At 47.2% G+C, this 23,257-nt stretch overlaps 1 protein-coding gene across 1 annotated transcript in view; it reads left to right on the forward strand.

Moving 5' to 3' along the window:
• Positions 1 to 23,257, forward strand: part of TENM2 (teneurin transmembrane protein 2) — a 3,383,593-nt gene that overhangs the window by 2,041,830 nt on the left and 1,318,506 nt on the right. The window contains exon 10 of the mRNA XM_040404927.1: positions 20,949 to 21,143. Within this exon, the coding sequence (XP_040260861.1) occupies positions 20,949 to 21,143 (195 nt within the window). The remainder of the gene's footprint in view (positions 1 to 20,948; positions 21,144 to 23,257) is intronic.

Below are 23,257 nucleotides of genomic sequence, written 5' to 3' on the forward strand. Positions count from 1 at the left end.
AGGTGCCAACAGCTGGGGCTTTCGAAAATATGCAGACCGACAAAGAGGGCAGGGGTGAAGACTAGGTGGAAGATGATGTGGAGGACGATGAGGTCCTCAACCCCACATGGAATCAAGGTCATGCGAGTGACCTATGTATTTCGGAGGAAGAGGCGGTGGTCGCACAGAGCCACCAGCACAGCAGAAGAGAGAGTAGGGTGCAAAAGCGGAGCGGCAGTCCCCTAGACAGTATGCCTGCTACTGCCCACCACAGCAAGGGACCGAGCACACCAAAGCCAGCTCAAAGTAGTTCCCTGGCATCACAGTTCTTCAGACAATGTGCTGACGACAAGACACGAGTGGTTTGCACGCTGTGCAATCAGAGCCTAAAGCGAGGCATAAACGTTCTCGGCCTGAGCACAACCTGCATGACCAGGCATCTAAGTGCAAAGCACGGGCTGCAGTGGAGGAGACACCTCAAAAAACAAGAAAGGTCTCTGGCTCCTCCTGCTTCCTCTTCTGCTGCAGTCTCGGCCTCTTCATCCACCTCTGGAGTGACAGTGCCACCTGCCACCCCGCAAACAGAGGATCTGCCAACAACACCACCATCTGGGTCACCAAGCAAATCCACAATGTCCCACGGAAGCGTTCAGCTCTCCATCTCCCAAACACTGGAGCGGAAGAGGAAGTACCCCCCTACACATCCGCGATCCCTAGCCCTGAATGCCAGCATTTCAAAATTACTGGCCTTTGAAATGCTGTCAGTCTGTTGGAGACGGAGAGTGTTAAAAGCCTTATGGTGGTGGCTGTCCGACAGTATGTCGTACCCAGCCGAAAACTACTTTTCCAGGCGTGCCATCCCTTCCCTGCACAACCAAGTGGGTGCCAAAATCAGCACTGCGCAACGCCATCTGTGGCAAGGTGCACCTCACTACGAATACGTGGACCAGTAAGCATGGTCAGGGCTGTTATATCTCCATAACAGCACACTGGGTAAATGCAGTGGCGGCTGGGTCTGAGGAGGATAGCAGTTTGGCGCATGCCCTTTCACCACGAGGATTCCAGGGCGCTTCAGGTTGCCTTCTGTTGCTTCCTCCTCCTACTCTGCTTCCTCATCCTCTACCGGCTACTCATCCGGTCAGCGTAACACCTTCACCACCAACTTCAGCACAGCCAGGGGTAAATGAAAGCAGGCATTTTTAAAAACATATCTGTTTGGGGGACAAACCCCACACCCTGCAGGAGCTGTGGACGGGCCTTGAACAACAGACCAATGAGTGGTTGGTACCAGTGAGCCTCAAGCCCGGCCTGGTGGTGTGAGATAATGGGCGAAATCTCGTAGCAGCTCTGGGACTAGCCGGTTTGACGCACATCCCTTGCCTGGAGCATGTGCTGAATTTGGTGGTGCAGAGATTACATAAAAATTGCCACAATATGTCAGAGCTGCTGCATAAAGTGCGGGCCGTCTGTGCGCGCTTTGGGCGTTCTCACCCTGCTGCTGCTCGCCTGTCAGCGCTGCAGCGTAACTTCGGCCTTCCCGCTCACCGCCTCATATGCGATGTGCCCACAAGGTGGAACTCCACCTTGCACATGCTGGCCAGACTGTGAGAGCAGCAGCAGGCGATAGTGGAGTTTCAGCTGCAGCACGCACGGGCGAGTCGCTCTGCGGAACAGCACCACTTCACCACCAATGACTGGTCCTCCATGCGAGACCTGTGTTCCTTGTTGGGCTGTTTCGAGTACTCCACCAACATATCCAGTGCCGATAACGCCGTTCTCAGCGTTACTATCCTACTTCTATGCCTCCTTTAAAAAACGCTGCTGGCGATGATGGAAGAGAATGTCGCACAGGAGGAGGAGAAAGAGGGATCATTTCGTAGGGTTTCTGGCCAGTCATTCACAAGTGGCTCCGAGGGTGGGTTCCTGCACCCACAAACGCCAGGTACACAATTGTCCAGCCAGAGCACAGTTCTGGAGGATGACGAGGTGGAGGATGAGGAGGAGGAGATGGAGGAGGAGGAACCTTGTTCATAGCAGGGTGGCACACAGACCAGTTCATGTCCATCACTGGTGCGTGGCTGGGGGGATACAGAGGACACAGACAATACAGCTCCCACAGAGGACAGCTTTTCGTTGCCTCTGGGCAGCCTGGCACACAAGAGCAATTACATGCTGCAGTGTCTCCGCAACGACCGCTGAGTTGCCCACATTCTAACTTGTGCTGATTACTAGGTGGCTACGCTGCTGGATTCCCGTTACAAGCACAACGTACCGTCCTTAATTCCCTCACTGGAGCGTGATCGTAAGATGCGCGAGTACAAGCGCACGCTGGTAGACGCGCTGCTGGAGGCATTCCCACCTGACCCTGGAGGCACAGTGGAAGCACAAGGCGAAGGCAGAGGAGGAGGAAGAGGTTTCCAACGCAGCTGGGGCACCGCCAGCGCTTCAGAAGGCAGGGTTAGCATGGGCAAAATGTGGAAAAGTTTTGTCAGCACGACACAACAACCAGCACCACCAGCTGATATAGAACATCTTAGCAGGAGGCAGCATTTCAACAACATGGTGGAGCAGTATGTGTGTACAGGCCTACACGTACTGAATGACGGGTCTGCCCCCTTCAACTTTTGGGTCTGCATAGGTGACAGGGAATAACATTTCAGAAATTCTTCTTTAATTGATGCGCGCCACCTCCTTTCATTCAATGCTTAAACTTTAACAAGTTGTCCCACATTTGCGCTTCAATAATTTGTCCCACATTTGCGCTTCAATAACTTTTCCCATATTTCCACTCAATCAAAATAAAATTTCATCTATTTATCTCCCTTGGATGTGGTCTCTCTTTCTCACGCTCCCTCTCCGGCGTGGAATCCTGATTCGCCAATAACTGTGATCAACATGGTAGGCTCAGAAAAGAACATCGAAAGTTGATAGAGAAGATATCCAAATGGATGGTGGACGTCACGGGGGCACCTCTACATAGGTGAAAGGAACATAAATTTCAAAAATACATCTGTTACATTGTCAGGTTACAATTTACTAATTTTGCCGGATAGAAACCCCTGCTCTGCATAGGTGACAGGGAATAAAATTTCTGAAAGTCTTCTTTAATTCATGCACGCCACCTACTTTCATTCAATGCTTAAACTTGAACAATTTGTCCCACATTTGCGCTTCAATAATTTGTCCCACATTTGCACTTCAATAATTTGTCCCACATTTGCGCTTCAATAATTTGCCCCACATTTGCGCTTCAATATCTTTTCACATATTTCAATCAAAATAAAATTTCATCCATTTATCTCCTTTGGATGTGGTCTCTCTTTCTCACGCTCCCTCTCTGGCGTGGAACCCTGATTCGCTGATAACCGTGATCAACATGGTAGGCTCAGAAAAGAACATAGAAAGTTGATAGAGAAGATATCCAAATGGATGGTGGGCGTCACAGGGACGTGCGATAAGGCAGAAGTTATGTAGAGTCAACAAAGCGGCAGCAGGGCCTCTCCCGGCTAACGTTTCCAAATCCAAAATACCACAGTGACATTTCCTATAATTTTGTATTAATCATTCCAATAACAGGGCATCTTAAGAGTCCTGTATTGTTATTTATTGTCAATACCTCCCCGAGTCGGGAGTGGGTATTTGCCGCGCGCCCCCTCCTTTCCTTCAATTCTTCCGTTTTAATAGCTTCTCCCACATTTCCGCTCGATCACAATTAAATTTCATACATTGATCTCCCTTGGATGTGGTCTCTCTTTCTCCCCTTCCCTCTCCGGGGTGGAACCCTGATTCGCCGATAACCGTGATCAACATCGTAGGCGCAGAAAAGAACATCGAAAGTTGATAGAGCAGATATCCAATTGGATCGTGAACATCACGGGGACGTGTGGCATGGTGGGGCAGTATATTTGCACACGCCTACACAAACTGACTGATGGTTCTGCCCCCTGCAACTTCTGGGTCTCCAAATTGGGCGCATGGCCTCAGCTTGCCCTTTTACGCCTTGGATGTGCTGGCCTGCCCTGCATCCAGTGTATTGTCTGAACGTGTCTTTAGCACGACTGGAGGGCGTTATAAGAGGTTATATGTCCCAATGTTATGGGGTGCACCTTAAATTAAAAAAAATATAAATAAATTTAAAACAAAAAAGCAGTGTAGGCTTCCTCCTCCTCCTCCACCGCCACTTCCACCTACACCGCCACATCCACCGCCTCCTCAACCTCCTACTCCTTATGGACCTCGTCCTCCTCGATCAAGATTATTATTTTTAATTTGTACGTATTTTATGTTATTTGAAGTCATTTCCCTATCCACATTTGTTTGCAGAGCACTTGCCATGCTCTTAACCACATTTTGCTGGCATTTTCAGCCCTCTAGCCCTTTCCGGGACATTTTTAGAGCCATTTTAGTGCTCAAAATTTCGGGTCCCCATTGACTTCAATGGGGTTTGGGTTCGGGGTCAAGTTCGGGTGCCGAACTCGAACTTTTTTGTGAAGGTCCAGGTGTCCGCTCAACTCTATTCCCTATATCTAGGCCTGACAACCACACAAGGTATTGAAGCGCAGATCACACAATTCACGGATTACACCGTTGACAGCAAAAATGTGGATAGATTATGGAAAAAAAATTGTGTTTTCTGTATTATAATTTTTTCCCTATATCTGGGCCTGACAACCACACAAGGTATTGAAGCGCAGATCACACAAATCATGGATTACACCGTTGACGGCAAAAATGTGGATCATGGGAAAAAAATATTGTTTTCACTAATATTCTTCCTATTTCTGCCTCTGACACACAGAAGGTATTACTGCACAGATGTCACAAGTCACGGCAGACACCTTCTATATAGCAAAATAATCGCTATTTGGCAAAGTATATATATAAAAAAAAAAATTTTGTACAACTTTGCACAATTAAATTGCTGCCACCACACACTAGTCCTTAAATGGACTTTTGGGTCTTTGAAACGTTTTAAAATTGAATAAATTGCGATCACAAAGCGCAGCTCTCCCTGACTCGCAATGAGCCGAACCCGTGTCATCGGGTGCCAATCACTGTAATGCCAGCAGCCAACATGGCCACTGGCATTACAGTGATGGCAGTACTTACCTGCACGTTAATTGGCTGCTTAGCAGCCGCTAAAGGAGACTCGAGCATGCCACTCGAGCACATGTGGTACTCGGCCGAGTACCGCCATGTACCGAGCATAGCGATTCGGCCGCTGTGGCGTGCCCAGGGTGTTTGGCACCTGGGGCGGGTCATTTCTCTGGCACCCCCCCCAATAATTGACCACATACCTCTTACATCCAGGGACATCCCCTGTCATGTAGACCTTCTCTTTCCTCTTCTCCTCCGTTAGACCACCATGAGAAATTCTTTCAGCCGCATCTCGTCTCTACAGAGTTTGTAACAGACATGTTAGATTTCTCAATTTTTCAATCAACCTCCTGATCCTGGTGTCCCCACAGTGTCATCCTGCTGCCACCCCCAATACCTGTGCCGTTGTTCTCTTTAATATCCCAGGTACTATACTGCTGAAAAAATAGTGACCCTAATAGACATAATTGGAGTCCTTTATCAAACTGGTGTAAAGTAGAACTGGATTTCCAAAAGAGCTGTCAAAAATGAAAGATGGAATCTGATTGGCTGCTATGGGAAACTAAGCCAGTTCTACTTTACACCAGTTTGATAAATGACCCCAAATGTTCCTATAGTGTCTACAGCAGCTATAATGTCCCCTAGAGTGCCCCCAGTAATAATAATAACACACTATATTGTGCTCCAGGTAATAATCTCTTTATAGTGTCCCCAAAAATAATAGACTGGCCTCTACAGTGCCTCTCCAAAAGAAAGGCCCCCATGCTGCCCCCCACACAGTAGTGTCCCCCACACTGCCCCCACACAGTAGTGTCCCCCACAGTGCCCCCACACAGTAGTGTCCCCCACAGTGCCCCCACACAGTAGGTCCCCCACGCTGCCTCCCACACAGTAGGTCCCCCACGCTGCCCCCCACACAGTAGTGTCCCCCACATTGCCATCCCTCCCATAATAAATTGCCCCCCCCACTGTGCCACACAGTATCCCACCATATTCCCCCCTTGTCCTCCTGTGTGCACCCCCTCCTGTCCCCCAAAGTTGCCACATTATAAAATAAAATAAAAATTTGCCCCCACACGTCCTCTGTCCACCCCGACCCCCTCATGTCCCCCAGAGTTGCCACATCATAATATAAAATAAAAGTTTGCCCCCACACGTCCTCTGTGCATCCCGGCCCCCTGATGTCCCCCAAAGTTGCCACAGCCCACATCATATAAAATAAAAGTTTGCCTCCACACGTCCTCTGTGCACCCCGGCCCCCTCATGTCCCCCAAAGTTGCCCAAAAAAAAAAAGGAAACCCTAAAGCTAAATACTTACCTGCGCTTGCTTGCAGAGTCCCGGCACTGTGCTGCTGAGTCCCGTCACAGGCGCGCGATGACGTCATCACGCGCGCCTGTGTCGGGATTTCACTACTGCATAGGCTTCAGGCCTAGTAGGTCTGAAGCCTATGGCGGTGATTGGCGGCGGGCCAGAGAACTATGCGCTCCGCTCCCTGCCCCGCTGCAGTATGTGGGACTGGGTCACAGGTGTCAGCGCTTCAGCAATATGCGCTTCCATCTGTATTGATGGAAGCGCTCATTGCTTCTGGACCTGCTGGCACCCCCATCACCGCTTCCCCCCTGGGCGCGCCACTGTTCGGCCGAGCATGCTTGCTCATCGCTAATAATAATCTTTACGTTATGGTGCCACGTTACTGAATGTAAAAATCGTCTTGAAACAGAAAATAATTACATTTCAGAACACATACTAATAGTTTGATCAAAAATCCCTTGCATACATTAGAGTATGCAGAATCATTAAGACATTCTTTGACATAATCAGTACCCCTATTGTGATTGATCGAAGTATATAAACTAACAACATCAAAAGGATGCTAAAAAAAGCCCCTTCAAGCGGTTGTAGATCATGTATTCTATTCAAAAGCTTGGTTGGAATTCTTGATCATGACCTGGGGAGGTTTCATGCATTCACAATAAAGCTATGATTTTGCTAACTGATTTTTATGACTTTACTGCCTAAGTTGGGATGACCATTATGGTGAACTAAGTGGCAATAGTAGTCATGATTGTAACAGCGGGTGCTGTGCTCCGCTGTTCCCGTGCTTACCGCCGCGGTCCCGGGTGCCGTGTTGAGCGGTGATCTGTGGCTAGTGCTTCCCATTCACCGCTGCAGTCCTGGGCTCTGTCTGTGTAGGTACTGTTGTTCAGGGAACCGCTCCACAGTTTCCTCTCAGCCCTGGCCAAAGCATACTTGCTGCTTGCTTCCTGCAGCACTTCCTTAAGGGCCGGCGCATCACTTCCTGGGCTTTATGGGTTAGGTCATGTGACCTCGCTGACCAATCCTAGCCCTCCTGCACATATATAAGTGGCTCAGCCCCCTTCCCAGATGCCTCAGTGTCAAGGTCATGTTCCTGTCTCGTACCTGTATTTCTGGACTCTGCTACCTGTTAGATCCCTGTCTGCTTGCCTTAACTCTCCTGTTGCCTACCCGGATTGCCTGACCTGTGCTGCCTGCCCTGACCTTTTGCCTGTCTGACTACGCCTCTGCCTCATCATTCGGCCCTGCCCCTTTGGTACCTTTCTCAGGTACCTCCTGGTCCACCTGGACCAGCTGCCTTGTGTGCTTATCGTCCTCAAGAGGTAGAGACCTGGTGTTCCCCCCTCAGGAAAGTCTATCCCCACCATCAAGGGTACTGTGAATAGTAGGAGTTAGGACACGTGGCACAGTGGGTTTACACCTGCTGGTTCGTCACAATGATATAGTGAGATCTTTGGTCATTCACATGAAGATTAACAAAAGATATATATTTGAGGTACCGGTATTGGTGACAGGAGTCCGACGAATGTGACACGTGGGTTGTGTCCCTTGACACCTTTTTATGGGTATCCTTATGACCATGTTTATGGGCATAATACTAGAGATCTTAGGAATCCATGGGTGGGGGGTCGGAACTGCACAAATGCAGTTTTTGACTCTATCGACCCCAGGGCGATCCGGATCAGGGGGTTACCCAGACCTGGTGTGTCCCTGATTGGAACCCTTTAGTAGGGAGTAGTGCCTAGTTGTATCCTTATTGTAGGTGCTTTTTTATATAGCACTATATTATCGATATTGTAAATGACCAGTGATTTACATAGATTTAACTTGCTCACTGTTTAAAGAGGAGCTTTAACCACTCCTGACATGTCTGTTTTAATAGCTTCATGCATTCCCCACGTACTAACAATTCAGGAGCACCTATTCTTATGTCTGTACGTTGTCCCATTTCTCTATAATTTCCACTAGAAGTTATGAATAATTGCTAGCTGTCTGCAGTAAGGGTACAGAAGGGAGATAACAAGTTGCGGGGGGGTGTACCTGCACAGTCTGAAAATGGCAGCACCGATTGAATAGAGTGAGTCTGTGCAGGTACACCCCCTTCCCAACTGGTTACTCCGCCCCTCCCCCCCCCCCTCTGTATCCTTACTGAAAGCTAATAGCAATTCAATCATAACTTCTAGTAGAAATAATAAGGGAATGGCACAACATACAGACATAAGAATAAATGCTCCAGAATTGTTATTACATAGGTAATGCATGTAGCTATTAAAACAGACATGTCAGGAGTGGTGGAAGGTCCTTTTTTAAGTTCCTACTTAGAGCAATTAGGATGGTTTTAGTTTTGTTTAAGTATGGTTTCCTAGTAATGCGCTTTGCTTTACATGCATGGACAAGAGATGTATGCGCATGTGACAAAAATTACACACGGGCGCATGTGCAGTAGTTGATTCTGCTTTCCCAGCATTACCTATCTTGATGATACGCCAACGCAGGCGCACTACGATTTCTTGAACGCTGTTTTTGTGTGTCTGAATATTGGTGAGTATATCCATGTTATCAATATGTGAGAGAGAATGTAAATCGCACATCCTCATTACCATGCTTTTGATATAACAACTGTATATTATTACAGCATGATAAAACATGGCTATACAGCACTATTATCAATCTATTGCTATGCACTATTAGGAGGCATTAGTATAAAGTTTGATCAAAGAGCATAGGCCCACTTACCACGACAAGGTTGCCTCTTCAAGTGGGGACCTACTCTAACTTTGGCGCGGCACTGTGCAGCGACTATCGTGCCCCCACACCGCAGGCAATGGGACTCAGCAGCCACACAGCGCCCTCACTGTGCGGCAAAGCCACCTAGGCCCTTGGCCCCATCACTCCACCAGCACAGCACAAAAGCAGCGACGGCCACCGTCCAGCACCGCATAATGTGAACAGGTGCAAAGAGCTCACCTGTTCACAGCCTCTCAGGAACACCAACTGAGAAGTGGTAGGAATTTATAAACCCTTTGCAGACTTCTGCTAATTAAAAGCACCTGAACCGAATGGGGAGGAGTGCTGATCCAGAGGAGGGAAAAAGAGTAGTCTATACAATGTATTCAATATGTGAGAGAGAATCTAAATCGCACATCCTCATTACTATGCTTTTGATATAACAACAGTTTTAAATTACAGCATGATAAAACATGGCTACAGCACTATTATCAATCTATTGCTATGCACTATTAGGAGGCTATTAGTATACAGTTTGATCAAAGAGCATAGGCCCACTTACCACTTGAAGAGGCAACCTTGTCGTGGTAAGTGGGCCTTTGCTCTTTGATCAAACTGTATACTAATGCCTCCTAATAGTGCATAGCAATAGATTGATAATAGTGCTGTATAGCCATGTTTTATCATGCTGAAATTTAAAACAGTTGTTATATCAAAAGCATAGTAATGAGGATGTGCGATTTAGATTCTCTCTCACATATTGAATACAGTATATCCATGTTATGCCGAAACTATTTATTTTAATAGAATCACACAGGTGCACACTATTATGATTATTGACACAATCATGTATATCATTTTTGTATTTTATATTTTGTGTTTGGCACATATACACAACACCAGATATGATCAAATGATTAATCCTGAATAGGGATGAGCGAACCCGAACTGTATAGTTCGGGTTCGTACCGAATTTTGGGGTGTCCGTGACACGGACCCGAACCCGAACATTTTCGTAAAAGTCCGGGTTCGGTGTTCGGCGCTTTCTTGGCGCTTTTTGAAAGGCTGCAAAGCAGCCAATCAACAAGCGTCATACTACTTGCCCCAAGAGGCCATCACAGCCATGCCTACTATTGGCATGGCTGTGATTGGCCAGTGCAGCATGTAACCCAGCCTCTATTTAAGCTGGAGTCACGTAGCGCTGCACGTCACTCTGCTGATACAAGTGTAGGGAGAGGTTGCAGCTGCGACGTTAGGGCGAGATTAGGCAGATTAACTCCTCCAAAAGACTTCATTCTGTGATCGATCTGCAGCTGTAGATCATTGAAGTGCTATTATTGACTTGCTCACTTTTTTGAGGCTGCCCAGAGCATTTTTAGATCACTTTTTTTCTGGGGTGATCGGCGGCCATTTTGTGACTTGTGGTGCGCCAGCACAGGCTATCACCAAGTGTATTTAACCATCGATAGTGTGGTTATTTTGTGCTATAGCCTACATCAGCTGCAGGCTGAGCCTGTGTCACCGAAGTGCATTTAACCATCGACAGTCTGATTATTTTTTGGCCATATACTACATCTGGTGCAGGCTGAGCCTGTGTCACCCAAGTGCATTTAACCATCAACAGTGTGGTTATTTTTTGGCCATATATTACATCAGGGGCAAGTTGAGCCTGTCACCCAGCGCCTAAAAAATAGACCTGACAATTCTATTCAACCAAATCTGTACTGTTTTAGCTGGTCAAGTTATTTGTAGTGACCGTAAAAGCACACTTTTTTTTCTGGGTTGAAAAACCATTCCCAAATTTGCCATTCTCAAAATAACTAGTTTCTGGTATTTGAGGCCTACTTGAAATCTATCCCAAAAAGAATATCTTACATTGAAGCTAGTGATAGTGTCATTCAGAAAAACCTAAGACACACGCTAGCGTGCTGATAGAAATCTGATTCTGTGATTAAACCTATACCTGTCACACAGCGCAAAAAAAAACAGGCCTTACATCTCTATTTAACCAAATCTGTACTGTTTTAGCTGGTCAAGTTATTTGTAGTGACTGTAAAAGCACACTTTTTTTTCTGGGTTGAAAAACCATTCCCAAATTTGCCATTCTCAAAATAACTAGTTTCTGGTATTTGAGGCCTACTTGAAATCTATCCCAAAAAGAATATCTTACATTGAAGCTAGTGATAGTGTCATTCAGAAAAACCTAAGACACACGCTAGCGTGCAGATAGAAGTCTGATTCTGTGATTAAACCTATACCTGTCACACAGCGCAAAAAAAAACAGGCCTCACATCTCTATTTAACCAAATCTCTACTGTTTTAGCTGGTCAAGTTATTTGTAGTGACAGTAAAAGCACACTTTTTTTTCTGGGTTGAAAAACCATTCCCAAATTTGCCATTCTCAAAATAACTAGTTTCTGGTATTGGAGGCCTACTTGAAATCTATCCCAAAAAGAATATCTTACATTGAAGCTAGTGATAGTGTCATTCAGAAAAACCTAAGACACACGCTAGCGTGCTGATAGAAATCTGATTCTGTGATTAAACCTATACCTGTCACACAGCGCAAAAAAAAACAGGCCTCACATCTCTATTTAACCAAATCTGTACTGTTTTAGCTGGTCAAGTTATTTGTAGTGACCGTAAAAGCACACTTTTTTTTCTGGGTTGAAAAACCATTCCCAAATTTGCCATTCTCAAAATTGTGGTAAACGGGAACAATGAGGAAAACATCTAATAAGGGACGCGGACGTGGACATGGTCGTGGTGGTGTTAGTGGACCCTCTGGTGCTGGGAGAGGACGTGGCCGTTCTGCCACAGCCACACGTCCTAGTGAACCAACTACCTCAGGTCCCAGTAGCCAGCAGAATTTACAGCGATATTTGGTGGGGCCCAATGCCGTTCTAAGGATGGTAAGGCCTAAACAGGTGCAGGCATTAGTCAATTGGGTGGCCGACAGTGGATCCAGCACGTTCACATTATCTCCCACCCAGTCTTCTGCAGAAAGCGCACAGATGGCGCATGAAAACCAAGCCCATCGGTCTGTCACATCACCCCCATGCATATCAGGGAAACTGTCTGAGCCTCAAGTTATGCAGCAGTCTCTTATGCTGTTTGAAGACTCTGCTGCCAGGGTTTCCCAAGGGCATCCACCTAGCCCTTCCCCAGGGGTGGAAGAGATAGAATGCACTAACGCACAACCACTTATTTTTCCTGATGATGAGGACATGGGAATACCACCTCAGCACGTCTCTGATGATGACGAAACACAGGTGCCAACTGCTGCGTCTTTCTGCAGTGTGCAGACTGAACAGGAGGTCAGGGATCAAGACTGGGTGGAAGACGATGCAGGGGACGATGAGGTCCTAGACCCCACATGGAATGAAGGTCGTGCCACTGACTTTCACAGTTCGGAGGAAGAGGCAGTGGTGAGACCGAGCCAACAGCGTAGCAAAAGAGGGAGCAGTGGGCAAAATCAGAACACCCGCCGCCAAGAGACTCCGCTGGCTACTGACCGCCGCCATCTGGGACCGAGCACCCCAAAGGCAGCTTCAAGGAGTTCCCTGGCATGGCACTTCTTCAAACAATGTGCTGACGACAAGACCCGAGTGGTTTGCAGGCTGTGCCATCAGAGCCTGAAGCGAGGCATTAACGTTCTGAACCTTAGCACAACCTGCATGACCAGGCACCTGCATGCAAAGCATGAACTGCAGTGGAGTAAACACCTTAAAAACAAAGAAGTCACTCAGGCTCCCCCTGCTACCTCTTCTGCTGCTGCTGCCTCGGCCTCTTCTGCTGCTGCCGCCGCCTCGGCCTCTTCCTCCGCCTCTGGAGGAACGTTGGCACCTGCCGCCCAGCAAACATGGGATGTACCACCAACACCACCACCTGCGTCACCAAGCATCTCAACCATGTCACACGGCAGCGTTCAGCTCTCCATCTCACAAACATTTGAGAGAAAGCATAAATTCCCACCTAGCCACCCTCGATCCCTGGCCCTGAATGCCAGCATTTCTAAACTACTGGCCTATGAAATGCTGTCATTTAGGCTGGTGGACACACACAGCTTCAAACAGCTCATGTCACTTGCTGTCCCACAGTATGTTGTTCCCAGCCGCCACTACTTCTCCAAGAGAGCCGTGCCTTCCCTGCACAAACAAGTGTCTGATAAAATCAAGTGTGCACTGCGCAACGCCATCTGTGGCAAGGTCCACCTAACCACAGATACGTGGACCAGTAAGCACGGCCAGGGACGCTATATCTCCCTAACTGCACACTGGGTAAATGTAGTGGCGGCTGGGCCCCAGGCGGAGAGCTATTTGGCGCACGTCCTTCCGCCGCCAAGGATCGCAGGGCAACATTCTTTGCCTCCTGTCTCCTCCTCCTCCTACTCAGCTTCCTCCTCCTCTTCTTCCACCTGCTCATCCAGTCAGCCACACACCTTCACCACCAACTTCAGCACAGCACGGGGTAAACGTCAGCAGGCCATTCTGAAACTCATATGTTTGGGGGACAGGCCCCACACCGCACAGGAGTTGTGGCGGGGTATAGAACAACAGACCGACGAGTGGTTGCTGCCGGTGAGCCTCAAGCCCGGCCTGGTGGTGTGCGATAATGGGCAAAATCTCGTTGCAGCTCTGGGACTAGCCGGTTTGACGCACATCCCTTGCCCGGCGCATGTGCTGAATTTGGTGGTGCAGAAGTTCATTCACAACTACCCCGACATGTCAGAACTGCTGCATAAAGTGCGGGCCGTCTGTTCGCGCTTCCGGCGTTCACACCCTGCCGCTGCTCGCCTGTCTGCGCTACAGCGTAACTTCGGCCTTCCCGCTCACCGCCTCATATGCGACGTACCCACCAGGTGGAACTCCACCTTGCATATGCTGGACAGACTGTGCGAGCAGCAGCAGGCCATAGTGGAGTTTCAGATGCAGCACGCACGGGTCAGTCGCACTGCGGATCAGACACACTTCACCACCAATGACTGGGCCTCCATGCGAGACCTGTGTGCCCTGTTGCGCTGTTTCGAGTACTCCACCAACATGGCCAGTGGCGATGACGCCGTTATCAGAGTTACAATACCACTTCTATGTCTCCTTGAGAAAACACTTAGGGCGATGATGGAAGAGGAGGTGGCCCAGGAGGAAGAGGAGGAAGAGGGGTCATTTTTAGCACTTTCAGGCCAGTCTCTTCAAAGTGACTCAGAGGGAGGTTTTTTGCAACAGCAGAGGCCAGGTACAAATGTGGCCAGACAGGGCCCACTACTGGAGGACGAGGAGGACGAGGAGGAGGTGGAGGAGGATGAGGATGAAGCATGTTCACAGCGGGGTGGCACCCAAAGCAGCTCGGGCCCATCACTGGTGCGTGGCTGGGGGGAAACACAGGACGATGACGATACGCCTCCCACAGAGGACAGCTTGTCCTTACCTCTGGGCAGCCTGGCACACATGAGCGACTACATGCTGCAGTGCCTGCGCAACGACAGCAGAGTTGCCCACATTTTAACGTGTGCGGAATACTGGGTTGCCACCCTGCTGGATCCCCGGTACAAAGACAATGTGCCCACCTTACTTCCTACACTGGAGCGTGATAGGAAGATGCGCGAGTACAAGCGCACGTTGGTAGACGCGCTACTGAGAGCATTCCCAAATGTCACAGGGGAACCAGTGGAAGCCCAAGGCGAAGGCAGAGGAGGAGCAAGAGGTCGCCAATACAGCTGTGTCACGGCCAGCTCCTCTGAGGGCAGGGTTAGCATGGCAGAGATGTGCAAAAGTTTTGTCACCACGCCACAGCTAACTGCACCACCACCTGATACGGAACGTGTTAGCAGGAGGCAACATTTCACTAACATCGTGGAACAGTACCTGTGCACACCCCTCCACGTACTGACTGATGGTTCGGCCCCATTCAACTTCTGGGTCTCCAAATTGTCCACGTGGCCAGAGCTAGCCTTTTATGTCTTGGAGGTGCTGGCCTGCCCGGCGGCCAGCGTTTTGTCTGAACATGTATTCAGCACGGCAGGGGGCGTCATTACAGACAAACGCAGCCGCCTGTCTACAGCCAATGTGGACAAGCTGACGTTCATAAAAATGAACCAGGCATGGATCCCACAGGACCTGTCCATCCCTTGTGCAGATTAGATATTAACTACCTCCCCTTAACAATATATTATTCTACTCCAGGGCACTTCCTCATTCAATACTATTTTTAATTTCATTTTACCATTATATTGCGGGGCAACCCAAAGTTGAATGAACTTCTCCTCTGTCTGGGTGCCGGGGCCTAAATGTGTGACAGTGGCCTGTTCCAGTGGTGGGTGAGGTGAAGCCTGATTCTCTGCTATGACATGAAGACAGATTCTGCGCTGACATAAGGCCAGATTCTCTGTTACGGGACCTCTCTCCTCTGCCTGGGTGCCTGGGCCTAAATGTGTGACAGTGGCGTGTTCCAGTGGTGGGTGACGTGAAGCCTGATTCTCTGCTATGACATGAATACAGATTCTGCGCTGACATAAGGCCAGATTCTCTGTTTCGGGACCTCTATCCTCTGCCTGGGTGCCTGGGCCTAAATGTGTGACAGTGGCCTGTTCCAGTGGTGGGTGATGTGAAGCCTGATTCTCTGCTATGACATGAAGACAGATTCTGCGCTGACATAAGGCCAGATTCTCTGTTACGGGACCGCTCTCCTCTGTCTGGGTGCCGGGGCCTAAATGTGTGACAGTGGCCTGTTCCAGTGGTGGGTGACGTGAAGCCTGATTCTCTGCTATGACATGAATACAGATTCTGCGCTGACATAAGGCCAGATTCTCTGTTACGGGACCTCTCTCCTCTGCCTGGGTGCCTGGGCCTAAATGTGTGACAGTGGCCTGTTCCAGTGGTGGGTGATGTGAAGCCTGATTCTCTGCTATGACATGAATACAGATTCTGCGCTGACATAAGGCCAGATTCTCTGTTACTGGACCTCTCTCCTCTGCCTGGGTGCCTGGGCCTAAATGTGTGACAGTGGCCTGTTCCAGTGGTGGGTGACGTGAAGCCTGATTCTCTGCTATGACATGAAGACAGATTCTGTGCTAACATAAGGCCAGATTCTCTGTTACGGGACCTCTCTCCTCTGCCTGGGTGCCTGGGCCTAAATGTGTGACAGTGGCCTGTTCCAGTGGTGGGTGACGTGAAGCCTGATTCTCTGCTATGACATGAATACAGATTCTGCGCTGACATAAGGCCAGATTCTCTGTTACGGGACCTCTCTCCTCTGCCTGGGTGCCTGGGCCTAAATGTGTGACAGTGGCCTGTTCCAGTGGTGGGTGACGTGAAGCCTGATTCTCTGCGATGACATGAAGACAGATTCTGCGCTGACATAAGGCCAGATTCTCTGTTACGGGACCGCTCTCCTCTGTCTGGGTGCCGGGGCCTAAATGTGTGACAGTGGCCTGTTCCAGTGGTGGGTGATGTGAAGCCTGATTCTATGCTATGACATGAATACAGATTCTGCGCTGACATAAGGCCAGATTCTCTGTTACGGGACCTCTCTCCTCTGCCTGGGCCTAAATGTGTGACAGTGGCCTGTTCCAGTGGTGGGTGACGTGAAGCCTGATTCTCTGCTATGACATGAATACAGATTCTGCGCTGACATAAGGCCAGATTCTCTGTTACGGGACCTCTCTCCTCTGCCTGGGTGCCTGGGCCTAAATGTGTGACAGTGGCCTGTTCCAGTGGTGGGTGACGTGAAGCCTGATTCTCTGCTATGACATGAAGACAGATTCTGCGCTGACATAAGGCCAGATTCTCTGTTACGGGACCTCTCTCCTCTGCCTGGGTGCCTGGGCCTAAATGTGTGACAGTGGCCTGTTCCAGTGGTGGGTGAAGTGAAGCCTGATTCTCTGCTATGACATGAATACAGATTCTGCGCTGACAGAAGGCCAGATTCTCTGTTACGGGACCTCTCTCCTTTGCCTGGGTGCCTGGGCCTAAATGTGTGACAGTGGCCTGTTCCAGTGGTGGGTGACGTGAAGCCTGATTCTCTGCTATGACATGAAGACAGATTCTGCGCTGACATAAGGCCAGATTCTCTGTTACGGGACCTCTCTCCTCTCCCTGGGTGCCTGGGCCTAAATGTGTGACAGTGGCCTCTTCCAGTGGTGGGTGACGTGAAGCCAGATTCTCTGCTATGGGACCTCTGTCCAATTGATATTGGTTCATTTTTATTTTTTTTATTTTTATTTTAATTCATTTCCCTATCCACATTTGTTTGCAGGGGATTTACCTACATGTTGCTGCCTTTTGCAGCCCTCTAGCTCTTTCCTGGGCTGTTTTACAGCCTTTTTAGTGCCCAAAAGTTCGGGTCCCCATTGACTCCAATGGGGTTCGGGTTCGGGACGAAGTTCGGATCGGGTTCGGATCCCGAACCCGAACATTTCCGGGAAGTTTGGCCGAACTTCTCGAACCCGAACATCCAGGTGTTCGCTCAACTCTAATCCTGAATAATAATTATGTACTTTCCATTGATTTAAAATCATGTTATGACACTATATTTAAATGTGAGAAGCACTTGTAGTCACTGCTTGACAAAGACTGCATTGAGCAGTTGAAATGTTGCATTTGGTGAAATAAAGGGATCCGTTTTTTCCAGCATCCCAGAGTGCTGCCTCGTCACTTTTTTCGACACATTGGGGATCTACTGTCCGAGATTCTGAGGTTTTAGCACCTGGACTTTACATTAGAGTACTGCTATCTATATATATATATATATATAGTGAGGGATAAGCTCTTGTTTCGGGGGTCATTCTCACAATTATCTTCAGGACACCAGGTTCAAGGTTCAAACAATGCATTTATTGTGGCACCCCAGCAAAAATAGAACAAAACAATAATAAATAAACACCTTGCCGGTCTGGGCTCTACCTAAACACAGTCATCCCTGACTCACCTAAAGTACCGTTCACACACTGTCATCACATGCGGCTTTTCCAGCCAATAGTCCAGCTCACTTCCAGGCTGTAACAAAGTCAGTCCAGTTCCTTTGGGGGTATGGGGTCTAGCAGTCCTGCCGACTCTGACCTCGTGACCCTTGCTCCCAGGCATCATGGCGTCCCCCAATGTCCCGGCTAGCACCTGGCCCCGTGGCCCCTCAGCCAGCCCGGCTGAGACCACTCTTACAGAGCCTCCAGCAGGACTCTGTTGCACAAAGAATCTCTCCCTTGACTGACAGTCTGGGCTGGGCTCTTATCCCAGACTGATTGACACCTGGTGCTGCCTCAGAATTGATGACTGACGGGGAAGACATGGAAACTCCTACCATGACTCTCCCCTAGCAGCCATGATCCTCGTCACTACCTCACAATATATATATATATATATATATATATATATATATATATATATATATAATATATTTTGGGGATTTGCTCTGGTAGACAGGGTATGCGGACGCAGTACAGATGCAAATTACCAGTTCTTAAAGGAAACATGTCACCGGGATTTTGTGTATAGAGCTGAGGGCATGGGTTGCTAGATGACCGCTAGCACATCCGCAATACCCAGTCCCCATAGCTCTCTGTGCTTTTATTGTGTAAAAAAAACGATTTGATAGATATGCAAATTAATCTGAGAGGAGACCTGTACCTGAGATGAGTCAGGGACAGGACTCATCTCAGGTTAATTTGCATATGTATCAAATCGTTTTTTGCACAATAAAAGCACACAGAGCTATGGGGACTGGGTATTGCGGATTTGCTAGCGGCCATCTAGCAACCCATGTCCTCAGCTCTATACACAAAATCCCGGTGACAGGTTCCCTTTAAATCAAACTTCCGTGTTTATTCACACATAAAGCAAAACAAAACGTGACTTTGCAGTCTTGGTGTTAGTTCACACACAATGGAAAGTCCACATAGCAAAAAATCACCTTGTAGGCAGTTCTGCCTCCAGCAGTCCATAGCAGGCTTTAAGGGGGCCCATTTCCCTTACAGATGGTTCTCAGCCCTCAAGCACGGCACAAGCCTCACATCCCAGCACACACACCTCCTGAGCTCCACTGTCAGACTGAGGTAATCCCCCTCACCTGGCAGTGCCTGCTGGTTTTTAGGCCTGGCAAAACCCGGCCTGAAACATGGGGAGTAGTCACCCACCCAGCACTTTGACTACTCCCAGTAAGAGCCATCCAGGATCAGCCATACTAAGTATTAAGGTGTCAAACAGCAACTGCTACTGACACATAAAAAACTTCTCTTACTCCACCGAGGCCAGGAACCTCGGTGACACTACCTATCATCCACGATGATTCCTTGTACCTTCTTACAATATATATATATATATATATATATATATATATATATATATACACATATTAGTCCTCTCCATTATGCTAGAACAGCATGGCAGTCCAGATTGTGAATTTTAGTAAACTTCTGAGGACTAACAGCGGGAGAAGCGAGGGCAGTACGAAAATAAAAAATTGTAATCTGGTCTGATCTGCAGTACTACTTTGTATTACTGTACATAATAGTCCAAAATTGGGGTGACAGATTCCCTTTGATAAGTATAGTGCTAAACTAATTCCACTTGTGTCACCTTGTTACTTATTTTTATACTTGCACTCTAAACCGAGTATACCATATATATAGTGTGTTCATGAAAATAGGCCATAAGGCTATCCATAGCACACATGGCATAGGTTAGAATTCAATTCTGCCTTGTTACATCATTAAAACTTTTGAATGCTGTGTAGTAGTTAGGCTAATTTCACATTAACGTTTTTTCTGGATCCGGCAGGGTTCAGCAACAATGTTTCAAAGATCTGGTTGTACGATCTTTAACATAGCAAGGACGGAACTATCATGAACTCCACTGAAAGTCAATGGAGGACGGATACGTTTTCTATTGTGTCAGAGAAAATTGATCCATCCGCATTGACTTGCATTGCGGGTCATGACGGATCCGTCTTGCTCCACATCCCATGATGCAAAGAAAACTGCAGTATGCTGCGGTTTGCTCTCCAGTATGGGAATGCAACCAAACATAACGGAATGCATTTTGGAGCATTCTGTTCTGTTCTATTACGTTTTGTCCCCATTGACAATAATTGGGGACAAAACTGAAGAGTTTTTTTTCCGGTATTGAGACCCTATGACGGATCCCAATACCGGAAAATAGAAACTCCGGTGTTAGAGTAGCCTTAGTCGGTTATGTGAATATTTATATGGGGAGTGAAAGAGAGCGAAATACAGCAAATGAAATTTCAGGATATTAGTTTTTCATTGACCTTTTTAAACCCAGGGATATGGTCCTAGGAGGTAATTTATCAAACTGGTGTAAGGTAGAACTGGCTTAGTTGCCCATACCAAACAGATTTCTCCTTTCATTTTCCAAAGGATCTGTCCAAAATGAAAGGTGGAATCTGATTGCTTGCTATGGGCAACTAATCTAGTCCTACTTTACATCAGTTTGATAAATGCCCCCCTAGTTTTGATGTTAAGTTACCTTCTGAGTCACCCTTTTTGTGCTGTAATAAAGCTTTTCTTTTCTTTATACGTGAAGTCTTTTCTGTTTCTCATTTCCTTTAGAAATATATTATAGTATTATGTTGTACATGAGCTATCGCAGAAACTCTGTGCGCTAGTGATTGTCATGTTCAATACATAACCTGGGTATTGTTGCCAAAATCAAACAATGTTGGAATTTACATTACACAAATTAATTATATTTATAAAGAGGTCACAGCGCATTGAGATGAATCAATATATAGCCTATCTGAAACCACAACTGTATTGCTTGATTAACTTATATTGCATCTTAACTTATATCTCTTTCTTTCCATCATGTATTTTTAGCTGCATGCCCCGTTTTATGCAGTGGCAATGGGCAATACTCAAAGGGCACCTGCATCTGCTACAGTGGCTGGAAAGGAGCAGAATGTGATGTACCCAGCAGTCAATGCATAGATCCTACCTGCAGCACCCATGGATCTTGCATAGAAGGAAATTGTGTATGTTCTGCAGGATTTAAAGGAGACATTTGTGAAGAAGGTACATCTTGGAAATATATGTTAAAACTGCTAAGAGATAAATGAACATGTGCTTAGTCTTAATTAGTGATGAGTGGACCAGTGGATCCTCTGGTTCGACGGGTTTGGTTTAAGTTTGGTTCGGGTACTGAACTTGACCCAAACCTGATCTCAAACACCGAACCCCATTGAAGTCAATGGGGACCAGAACTTTGGCGCTGAAAAATGGCTGTAAAAAAAGTCATAGAAAGGGCTAGAGAGCAGCAAAAGGAACCAAAATCTGGGGTAAGAGCAGTAAAACGGCAAACAAATGTGGATAGGACAATGACTTAAAATTACATAAAATACATTTTAAAAAATGGAGTAGGAAGTAGGAGGAGTAGGAAGTTGGGGAAGCTGCGTACGTGGCAGTGTAGGTGGAAGAGGCAGAGGAGGCAGAAGAGGAAGCCAACACTGTGTTGTTGCTTATTTATTTATTTTTATTTGTCTGTTAATTTTATATGTGACCTATAGCCATTTTTGGGGGTGTGGTCGGTATACTTCTCTACTCTGGCAATATAACAAATCATATTATTGAGCCAGGAGGTAGAGGTCCGAGTAGAGGAGGTGGCCGTGATGGTGCAGACGAAAGAGGCGGAAGAGGTAGCCAAATATCAACAAAAAATTTTTTTTTTTTTTTTTTTTTTTGGTTTGTACTTTTTGTTTTGTGGATGCCCCAAAACATTGGGAAATAGCAAAGAGAACACACAAACTGCTCTAGAGTATAACAATGGCTGGGTGCAGCCGGTATACGTCTCTAATCTGCCCAAGGTACCGACAAGTCCTGTGGGATCCATGCCCGGTTCATTGTAATGAACGTGAGCTTGTCCACGTTAGCTGTCCGTGATCACCCCCCCCCTGCCATACTAAACAGCAGGCAAGCACCTCCAAGGCGTAAAGGGCAAGCTCAGGCTATGTTCCCAATTTGGAGACTCCAACGTTAAATGGGACATACCATTCAGTCAGTACGTGCAGATATGTGCACTAGTGTTGGTCGAGCACCAAAGTGCTCGGGTGCTCGAGTAGAACACCTCGGGATGCTCGGGTGTAGTGATGGACGAACATCAGCCGGGACGGTTCGCAAACGTAATAAAATGTTTGCGAACCGCAAGTTTGCGGAGGGCCCCATTCACTTTAATGGCAGGCAAACCTGAAAAACCTTCAGGTCAGATTTGCAGGCACCAAATACTTACTAGAAGTGCACAAATAGTCCCACAACATGAACAGTGACATACTAGAGGGGAATCAATGACAAAAATTTCCACAAAAATATGTATTTTAATCATGGGCTATTTTTATGCGTCTTAAAGGGAGATTCTAAAAAAAAGGTGCCCTGCTGGAGCCTAGAAAATTTATATTTTAGGCCACGGGAGTATGGGCCCTAAAAATTAGGCATTCGTCTGACATAAAAGAACAAGTGATTATGTGGCTCAAGGTACATTATGCGGTCAATGGATAAAAATTATACTGTAGCCCACTGGAGTACAGGCCCCAAACATTAGGCATTCACCGTACAGAAAAGAACAAGTGATTATGTGGCTGGAGGTATATTAGACGTTCATTGGATAACAATTTTACTGCAGGCCAGTGGAGTACAGGCCCCAAACATTAGGCATTCACCGTACAGAAAAGAACAAGTGATTATGTGCCTGAAGGTACATTAGGCGGTCACCGTATAACAATTCTACTGTTGGCCAGTTAGATTACAGGGCCAAAAAATTATGCATTCACCGGACAGAAAAGATCAAGTAATTATGTGGCTGGAGGTATATTAGACGGTCATTGGATATCAATTATACTGCGGGCAAGTGGATCACAGGCCCCAAATATTAGGCATTCACCGGACAGAAAAGATCAAGTGATTATGTGGCTGGAGGTATATTAGACGGTCATTGGATAACAATTTTATTGTAGGTCAGTACAAATACATGTCAAATACATATGTTTAAAAGAACAAAAAATATAAAATTGGATTAAAAACATGGCTAACGAAATCCCCCCTCTTGAATAAACCTCAAATGAGAATAGGTGAATTTCGATAACACGTGGTCGTCACAGGTGTTTAATTCCTCAGAAGCCCCAACAATTAGGCATTCA

Source organism: Bufo bufo, chromosome 1 (assembly GCF_905171765.1).
Source record: "Bufo bufo chromosome 1, aBufBuf1.1, whole genome shotgun sequence".
In the NCBI taxonomy this organism is placed as follows: Eukaryota; Metazoa; Chordata; class Amphibia; order Anura; family Bufonidae; genus Bufo; species Bufo bufo.